Source organism: Aotus nancymaae, unplaced genomic scaffold, assembly GCF_030222135.1.
Source record: "Aotus nancymaae isolate 86718 unplaced genomic scaffold, 86718_ANA_hifiasm-v0.15.2.pri h1tg000089l, whole genome shotgun sequence".
Classification (NCBI taxonomy): domain Eukaryota; kingdom Metazoa; phylum Chordata; class Mammalia; order Primates; family Aotidae; genus Aotus; species Aotus nancymaae.
In genome coordinates, this window is record NW_026988504.1 from 1890223 (window position 1) to 1900138 (window position 9916).

At 62.0% G+C, this 9916-nt stretch overlaps 1 protein-coding gene across 2 annotated transcripts in view; it reads right to left on the bottom strand.

The window, feature by feature from the left end:
• The window catches only part of BAHCC1 (BAH domain and coiled-coil containing 1), a 60503-nt gene extending 57398 nt beyond the window's left edge, over window positions 1-3105 (bottom strand). For both annotated transcript variants that reach the window (XM_021666358.2, XM_064369207.1), the window contains exon 1: window positions 2919-3105. In XM_021666358.2, the coding sequence (XP_021522033.2) occupies window positions 2919-3105 (187 nt within the window). The remainder of the gene's footprint in view (window positions 1-2918) is intronic.
• Window positions 3106-9916: the final 6811 nt, after the last annotated feature.

The window sequence follows — 9916 nt, forward strand, 5'->3', positions numbered from 1 at the left end:
GTTACTGGAACAGCGCTTCACCATAAAACTCTACAGCCTGAGTCTAAAGCGCCCAGCACTTTCATTTTTAGAAAAACAATGGACGAAGCCCTGGAGCCCACGTCCCCACCCATCAGGGCCCCTTGGGCTGATGTTTTGAAAGTGCTGGGTGGGGTCGGGGAAGCGCAGCCAGCAGGGACACCCTTGGTCCAGCTGCGGTGGCAAGTGCCAGGCCAGACAGGCACAGAAGATCAGCCCAGCAAAAAGAGGCAGCCTTGAGGAGGCCAGAGCCTCCATCCACGATGGCCGGATCCTACTCCCAGACAGGCGGGAAGAATCCGGGGCAATTTTCCTTTCCGAGGGGCAGTCAGCGGAGGGAGGGGCGCGCTGGCTGCAGCTGTGGCCTGCAGACTGAGGCCATCCAGGAAAACGGGAATCGGGTTGGCCAAACCAGCCATTTGGAAGCTCGCACATGAGACGCAAAAAAATTGTTTAACTTAATTATACTTTTTTTCTCTCTAAACTAAATCATATATAGACACAGACCAAAGCAAAGCGATCTGGGGTATAATTCCTTCTAAAAAAAATACACGGAGTTAAATTTTAAAAACCCATACAATATTCTGACTCTTAGCAATTTCAAAAGCCTTGCTTTCAGCTCCACATGCTTCTATCTGGATGCCTGCGTGGCCAAGTTTCCCATTACAAACGGGCTGAACATCTCCCAGCACAAGAGGTCTCATGGTCTGCAGGGGGTGGAAATGGGGCCTCCAGGGACAGGGGACACACGGGCTTCAGCCCCTGAACCAAGCAGCCCTGAGGGACCTCCAGCGCCCTCTAGGGCACCCCGTGCTTGGGGAGGCTGGGAGCGCCTAGGGTCCAGAAAGTAGGGAGGACACAGGCCAGGCCAGAGCCCAGAGCCGTTTCTCACAGCCCTCCCGGGCCTACAGGCCAAGAACCACGTGGCCAAACTTAGAATGAGCAAGACAAAGGGCCAGGCCACCCGACCGGGCGCCCACCTACCCGGGTGCTGCCTGGACCTGGAAGCAAGGGGCAGAAAGGGGAGAATTCGGCTGGCCCAGGTCTGGCCAGGATGTGAGTGCGGGCATGGGGTCAGGGAGGCAGCACTGACTGACCTGATGGGGAATCCGGCCTAGCCTCCCAGGAGGGGACAGCCCTAGCCGGCCCTGCACCAACACACAAGTCTTGGTGTCAGGGGCCCGTCTCTGTCGTGCTGTGACTTGCCAGGCTGGAGGCCACAGCACAGTGGAGGTGGAGTGACCGCCTGCAGCCAGAACAGGGACTGATGGGGAGGCTGGCGAGCTGTCCCTCCCCAGGGCCGCCCGAGCCTCCACATCCGTGCACCTGAGCCGGGTGGGCAGCAGCTCCCGAGCAGGGGCAGGAAGAGAAGCCTGCTAACCACAGGGACAGCGGGAGAGATATTTTTAAATCGCCCATCGCGCAGGCAAGTGCTTTTTCTCCTTCTCTTTCCAGTTATAAATCTAGAGGAGAATCAAAAAGGGAGAAAAAGAAGGAAGAGCAACAGAGAGAAAAGGGCAGCCTTGCCAAAGCGCCGGGCAGGGAGGGAAGGGGCGGGGGCCGACCCCGGAGGCGCTGGGGAGACCCCTCCACTGGGCGGCTCCCCGTTCCAATCTCCTGGCAGTGCAAATGCTGGAAGCCCGTTAGCAATTAAGCAATTTCGAGTTTGTTTTTTTCTAGGAAATGTAGGTTTTTCTGCCTGCCCTCCTTTCTTCCGACGTTTTCCCTTCTCGCCCCGTCTTTGCCATCCATTTTAATTCACAAACTAATTGTAACCCCATTAAAGCAGATATAATTTTATTAGTATTCACAGTTCATCAAGCTACCAATAATAACTGTTACTGCCAATTTTTTTTCTAAAGCGGCAAACATTTCTGATGTTTAGAACAAACTATAAACAACAGCCACCCATGTGCGAGGGTGACCCGGCGGGTCCCTAGCGCAGCCCTGCGCCTTACCGCGGACTACACCCGCGCCGCCCCGGTGACCTCCGGGGCTTCAGGCGCGGTAGCTGCCCCTTCCCTGACCTCCCTCGACACTCGTATCAAAGCCACCGGGAAGAGGGCGGCCCTGGAGGTCTGGGCCCCTCCGCCAAGGACCGACCCTCTGGAGCAGGGAGGGAGTCCGAGGGAGCAGCCACCGGGCCTCCCGGTGAGGCCCAGCACCGGCGCCCGCGCTCTCCTCTTGGAGCAAATGCACCGCACTCTCGCCTGCACCGAAATCCTAAGCACTGCCCGCGCCACCCCCGGGCCCCGGCCCCCGACCCCGGCCCGCGCCGCCCTCCCGGGGCCGCCGGCTGCAAGGCTGGGCCGCACTCTGGCCACGCTTTGTCCGGCTTTAGCGGGATACCAGAGGCGCTCGCTAAGGCAAATGCATCCCTGCAAACCCATTCTCGCCCTGACACTTCAAGGCTTTATATAGAAACAGGATTTGCTCGTCTTACACCGGCAGTCCCTATTAACGCCCGCCCGGCGCGCACACCACCCTAATCCGCGAGGTCGCGGCGTGCCCGGCCCCCTCCCCCCGCCACAACGGCCGTTTTGTTCCCGCAGAAAGCGCCCCGTTGTCCCAGCCCCGGAACGCCTTAAGGAGGTGAATACAGAATGCAGAAAAGAGGTTTCCGTGGAATTTAGATCCGCAGGAGGGGGCGGGGGAGGGCGGCGAGGCGCGGAAAGGCTTTAATTTCACCGGCTCCGGGGCTGCCCCTCCGAGACCCCCGGGGGAGGGTGGCCGGGGAAAGGCCGCTCTCCACGGCGACGCAGCGCGGGGGGCTGGCAGGACGCGCGGCCCCACTCGGCGCCCAGGCGGCCACCGCGGCCGGGGCCGGGAAATGAAACCAAAGCTCCTCCGCTCCTCTCTCGACCGCTCCCGTCCTGCGCCCGCCCCGGCTGGGCACTGACCTGTGTGCGAAGCCATGGGCAGCGGCGATGGGAAGTACTTTCCTGGCTGGAAGTGCGCGGGGGGCTGCGCGGCGGGCCCGGCCGGGGCGAGGCGCGCGGCGGCGGCGGCGGCGGCGGCGCTGCGGTGGCCCAGGCTCCCGCGTTCCGACAGCAGATGCGGCGGCGGCGCGAAGTCGCGGCCATCCATGCCGGGCCCCGGCCCCGGTCCGCCGCCGCTTCCTCGGAGCAGCGCGGCCGGGGCCCGGGGGCGGCTGGGCGCGCGGGCGGCGCAGAGGCGGCGGCGTCCGGGGTCGCTGGCGGCGGCAGCGGCGGGGCTGGTCAGCACGCGGGAGGACTGGGCTTCTTGGCGGGCGGCCGCGCTCCGAGCCGGCGGCCGCTCTGCGGGTCCATGGCCTGCGGAGGGAAGCAGACGAGACTCGGTGACTGGGGGACTCGGCTCGCCCAGGGGTTCCCCGCCCCACGCGCTCGCCCGCTCTCCCTTGCCCCACACCCTCGCCGGCCCGAGCGAGCGGCGGCCAGGCCGGGTGGCGGGTGGCGGGGCCAGGGCACTCGGCCTCTCCCCGCCGCACGCGCGCACAGCCCAGAACCCGGGGCCCCGCGCGCTCACGCACCGTCCCGGCCACGCTGGGCCCGGGGCAGCCGGGGGAACCCACCCGTGCTGCTCGCCGCCTCCCCTTCTCGTCCCCACGGGTCCCTGCAGCGAGGGCACCGCGGCGAAGAGACTGCTGGCTCTGCTGGGTGATAAAAACCCAAATCTGCGAAGCCATCACGCACACACACACACACACACACTCTCACGCGCACACCCTCTCCCCTCCCCCGCTGCCCAAAGGTGTCTCCGACGAAAAGGCCTGGGGTCCACGCTCGCTCCTTCTCCCCACCTCATGCCAAGGTCCAGCTTTTACTGCATTCCGCTTAACCGAATAACCATGCTAATTAAGCGAGTAATTTTATTGATTGTAACTCAAGAGTTTTTTTAATAACCTGCCTTTTCTCTCCACTCCCATCCCCCCCATGCATCTTTCGGCCCATTCTTTTGAATCCACCGTCGTCTATCAGCCTCCCCCCCGAGCCCCAGTGGGACCAGCTCCTGCCCCCAGCACGCGCTAGGACCCCAGGCCGGCTCCCCAGAGTCCCGAGCGCCCCGCAACCGCCACCGGCATCACCTGGGCCGCCACGCCGCAGTGCCCGGCCTGCTGTCCCGGAGCCGGGAGCTTCCTGTTGAGGCTGTAACAATCACCCCGCCCCCCAATCAAATTCGCCCAGGATCTTCCTCAGCGGATTGGGGGCTTGGGGGTGGGGGGGGGGGGCGCTTTCAGAGTCAGAATGCTGCTCTCTCAACGGTCCAAATCGGCCCTGGGATTTCTTCCTTCCGCGCCTGCCGGGGACGTGGAGCAGAGGCCAGTCTCTGCACGGTGGGGTGGCCTGGGTACTCGGGGTCTGCGGAGCCCAGCTCGGCCCTCTAGCCGGGGATGGTGGGCCCGGCCCAGCACAACCTTCCGCCAGCAGATCCCACCCGGACCTCCGGCAGGGCCGCCGAAAATGACCCTCACCTCCATTTTCCTCCACCCCCACCCAACGCAGAGCATCCACTCAGGCGAAATTGGGGACAATTTCAGACTCTTGGGCGCGGAGGGTTGGGGCCAGTGATAGAAGCTGCGTGCACCACCGTGCGCCCGGGGTCCCTCCGAAGAGGCTCCCCGGCCGCACTTAGCAAATTCCTCAACTCCTAAATGCGCATTAATGTTTATCACCTCAACAAAAGGGAGATGATGGGCTTGGTATTCTTAATTAGGAACTTTGCAGAGAACCTTGTGTTTCGGTAGCCACCCCACCATGACAACAAAGCGATTAAGGTATTTTCCATCTCGTGAATACCTTTTAAAATTGCTATATTTTATGCTCCGGGTTCTACAACGTCTTATTTGCAGACTATTTTGTGTCTGATTTAATCTATAACCGAAAACATAATGTATTAAGTGAATACATATTTGCTCAGCTGATAAGCTTTTTTAATATTTATTCGGAGAGCTTTTGCATTGTAAAAAATGGGTCTACACAAAGAGTTCTCTTTGTCTGGCAACCACACACAAAGGCGTTTGGGGCTCCCTTCCCTCTGGGGATCGCCAACTCTCTCCCCCGGTCTAACAAATAACTCGGCTCCCAAGCCCCGAGCCTGGCCTGCAGAGCGAGCGCCCGACAGCCAGGGCCCGGAGAGTGCTCAAGCGAGGGGGCTGCGAGCGCCGGGGTCAGGGGAGGGGCTGCCTGGGTAGGACTAGGGCCGTGGGGGCCCCCAGCCCCGGCTGGCGCCTCCAGAGCCCCGGAGGGCGCCGGGCAGGACAAAGGGAAAGAAGGAAAGGGAGGGAGGTCAGAAACCTGCAGCTTCAAAGGCGCCGAGGGCCGGAGAGGGGCCGGGGGCTGCGCGCATGGGGGTGCCAGGCTTCCCGGCGGCCTCCGGGGAGTCGTGTGTGCTGTGCTTTTGTTTTGTGTGTGTGTGTGTGTTTTTTTTTTCCAATGAGAAATTTCAAAGTTGAGAAAGCGAGAGCTGCCGGCGATTCTCGGGACGCGGGCTCCGCTACGAAGCTGCAGTTTTAATCTCCCACCCCCCGCGGGCGGATCTCAGGCCCAATTGTTCCTTTCTCACCAGCCCGCTCGACTTTTTAAGCAAACAGGAGGTGGATTACTGTCGCCCGCCTGCGCCGCCGCGGCTCCGACCGGATTGGAGGGGACTTTTCTTTGTGTTCTCTCTTCCCGGGGAGAGGCCGCGCCGCGCCTCCGCGTCTGCCCGCGCGGGGCTGCCGGGGCCCGAGGAGCCCGGGGCAGCCACACGGCCGGGGCCGGGAGCCCCCCAGTCCCGCAGCTGCGACGCCGCCACCCGCCGAGGGCCGAGGCTCGGGGCCCACCCAGCCCAGCTCCGGGAGACGCCGCGGCGGACGAGCGGGAGGACGGCGCCAGGTCGGGTTGGGCTCAGGGAGGAAACGGAGCGAAAAGTGGCGGCGGGCGGAGGGCCTTGCGCGGGCATTTCGGGAGGAACCGAACCTCGGAACCCAGGCTTCTTCCCCGGAAGGCCGGGCGTCACTCTCAGCCCCCGGTCCGTCTCCCGCCGCCACAAGCGTGGCTGGCGCGCTCGGGGATCCGGGGTTTCTACAGGTTTGCTTTGTTTTCCGCTTTCGCATTTAAAAACCTGCTCTCGCTTCGGCCGCCCGGCGGAGACCAGAACTCTGACCCGCCTGCCTCCTCCGGAGCCGTCTCCGGGCGTGCGGGTACCATGGGGCCTGCAGGCCGGGCCAGGGCCGGGAGCGCCCCGGAGCGCGAGTGGCTCCGCCGCCGCAGAACCCGCTCCGTGCGAAACAGCTGCACCCGCTCCCCAGGAGACGAATGAGAACTGGGGCCGCGCCTGACCCCCGCGCCCGAGGAGAACCAGCCCGCGGACCCCGCTGCATGGGCCGTGACCCGAGCCCCGCGCGCTGTCCGGAACGCGCGCGGTGAAAACGCCCCGCTGCACCGGCCTCGCCCGGCCCCCCTCCTGCACCCCCACTTCTCCGGGAAAAAAAAAGCCTGAACTGCGAACCAAGACCCGAAAAAACTCGCGCTTACCGTTCCCCTCCCCGGCCCCCAGCCTCGGCCCGGAAGGCCCGTCTGGGCAAGAGCGCGGACACAGTGAGCCGGCCAGTTCCCCGCGCCGCGGACCGACCGGGCGGGGCCGACCCAGGACTTCTCCGGGGAGGGGAGCAGGGGAGGGAGGCTAAGAGTTGGGGTTCGTTCGTGGGCCCCCCAGAGCTGGGCGCACGGTGGCGGCGCCCGGACTTCGCCGACTGTCCGCCCGGTGCCACCCGCGCGGCTCGCGCCAGACGCAGCCTGGCGGTCCCTGTCCTGTCTCGAGTCTTTTATTTTCAATGCAGGGTGTCGATCGAGACAACAAGCGCTCAGAGCAAAGCAAGGACGCAGTACGGGGGGAATTTTAAACCGATCGATAAGATTTTTCAGAGAAAAAAAATCGCTCATATATAGTCCGTCTTTTTTTAAGAAAAAAAAAAAAAAAAAAGCCTTCTCGACATTTTAACGGATTTTGTCAAAAGGGTAGTTATATATTTCTTAACATCACAACCCTGAATTTCTTTTGCCAAAAAAAAAATTGTAAAACCCCAAAGCCACAATAAAAAATAAAATAATAATAAAAATACAAAAACAAAAAAAATGAAAGCAATTTCAGTTACTTACTGGAGGCTGTTTCCTGGATACAACTGAAAGCAATACAATTAAATCAGTAAATGTGACTTTGTTTTGTATTCCTATTGGTATTTTCAATGTGCTGACTGTTGCACTGTAAAAGCACCGCTTCCACAACAACGACTCTAGCGAGCCCATCCAGAGCGGCTCTCAAACCTGCAGCCTGGCGCGGCGAGCCACCGGCCCTGCATACTAATAAGCTCGTGCCACTCAGCCCGGAGCAGCCCGCGCGCTGATTGGCCGCGCAGCCCTCCACGGCCGGGAGCTCGTGCCACTCATTCGGCGTAAACAGGCCTCCCAATAGGCTGGCGCCGGGCCAGGGAGCTGCCAATCAGGAAGCAGCGGGGCTACTACCAAGCCCGATGGCGCCTAATTCAAGCCCGGCGACTGCGCAGCTCCTCTGCGCAGATCATTGCTGCTGAATGGGAATGTGGTGGCGCAGGGCGGGAGAGGGAGCAGGAACGAGCGAGTGCGCCTGTCCCGGCGGAGGGGGAGGCGTACACATAGACACACACACATATATGTTTGATCCAGCAGGTCTAACGTGTGGCTTCCGCCGCACAGGCCAGGGGAAGGAACACCACCACCCCTTAAAGTAGTTCCTGCTTTTTTTTTTAATTCCTGGGATCGATCTGGCAGGTGGCAGGTAGGCCAGACCTCCAAGCCCAGAGGCCTCCCCTGGTCGCCTGGCCCATCTACCCATCTGAGGCTACCGCCTGCCAGGACCCGAGCTCACGAATGCACGCCCGCCCGCTGCTTGGGCAGCTCAAGCTTCGAATAGCCCGCCCGGCCCTCTCCTCCCCCTGACCTGGGGATCAGACCCTGGGAAGTGAGTTCTGAGTCTCCAGCCGTCTACATTACTGGCTCTCAATTTTATCTCCCTCTGCCTCACTTTGCAACAGAGCAACTACTAACATAAAAAATTAGGGATTTATTGCGAAGACAAGGATTGCCCTTTCTTCATCTGCACCTAGATTTAAAAAATATTTTCAGCTTGATCATGGGGGGAGGGGGTATGGTGTGGTAAACCCTGCATAGTATTTCTCAGTGCCGCTCCCTGTCTGCATAGCTGCTAAATCCTCACTCCAACTAAAGCAAGCCACTGAACAATTTTTATCGTAATCAGATGCAAACCACTTCTAAAATATTCTGCAAACAAATATTTCTGTTAGAATTTGCTTTCCCACCCAAATGCTATTTATTCTCAGGGAGTCGAGGTGATGTCTTAGTGGCGATGGATACATTTATTTTTGCTCCTCTTTCTCCATGTGAATCTCTGCCTCCCCCTCTGGGGGGAAAAAGGATATTTAAGCTGGAAGCCAACTGACAGATTCACACGCATTCGAAATTCTCCACCGTCTCATCCGGCAGGGACACGAAGGAGTTAAACTCAAAGCCTGTTTTCTCTCAGTTTCCCCGCCCCCGCTCCTGCTCCCACGGGACCGCTGGGATTGGTTGGCACTCCGCCAGCGGACTGTCAATCACCGAGTGTAAACAAGGCGCTGATTGGCTGTTGTCCAGTCCGCACTGGGCCTCCTGAAAAAAGCAATTACTGGCTCCGCGGTTTCAAGGCGGCCCAAGGCCGCTTGATGAAAGGAGATAAGCTGGGGACCGTTTCCAGGATCCCCGCGGGCCGACCCGGGCAGCCCGGGAGCCGAGGTGCGGCGGAGAGCCCGCGGATCAAAGGAATCTGGAGAGAAAGGGGAAGCGGGCCGCCGGCCCCGGCCGGCCTTCCCCCCCGCGGGCCACGCCGAGCCGGGGTGGGGGGCTGCGGGCGGGGACTCCGGGATTTCCCGCCCGCCGGAGTCGGGGCCTGCGCCGGCGCCCGCTTCGGGCTGCGCGGCCGGGAGGGGAGCTCCGGAGAGCCCGGAGCTGGCAGGTAAGCGTCGGGGCTCCGCGGGCTGGGCCAGGGGCGCGGGGCGGGCGTGGGGTCCGCCCAGGCTGGCTCGGGAGCGGCGGCCGCGCCGGCCCGGGTCCCGGTTCCGGCGTCTCCCGGCTCCTGCGGCCGGAACCCCCCGCGGCGGAGCCCCCGGCCAGACCCCAGGCCGGCGCCTTCGGACGCGACGTGTTGCGCGGCGCGGGGACGCGGGGAGCCGGGCAGCGCGAATCCCCGGAGCGCGCAGAGATCCGATTAGCGCGCGGCTATTCATTTGGCCGGGCGCGATTGAATGAGGTCCCCGGGCGTGGTCGCCGGCGGCGGGCGTGTGTGGCGCCGACCACCGGGCTCTCGCCGTGGCGACCGGAGGTGGAGCAGCGAGCAGCGGCCCCGGCCAGTGTGTCGGGGAACCGGGCGCCTCCGTTGGCCGCCCCGCGGGTGCAGACGGAGACTGCCCGCTTCCCGCGTACCTCGAGGACGCCGACCCCGGCTCCGGAGAAAAAGCGCTTGAGAAAGGGAGAGGGGAAAGTTCCCGGACCCTGCGCACGGACAGGCCGCAGGGGACCCACGCGTCCTGGGCTGCGCGGAGCCCTGCGGGGAGGGAGGAGAGGAGAGCTGGCAGCGGCTCGCGGGGCTCACACCGTGGGGCCCACACAGTCTCCCTGGCTCGAGTGGCTGGGCACGCCCCAGGCCGGGGTCCACGCAGGGCGCCCCTCACCAACTGCGCGCTTCCTGCTCTCCTAAGGAACCGAGTTTCCCGATGAGCTTGTTTCCGGGTCAGGAACCTTTTTCTTTTTAAGTTAATTTTTAAATCGTCATTTGAACGTTCTGAGACAGGAAAATGTTTATATGGGAAAAACCTTGGATTCAACAAAGAGAACACCTTGGCCAC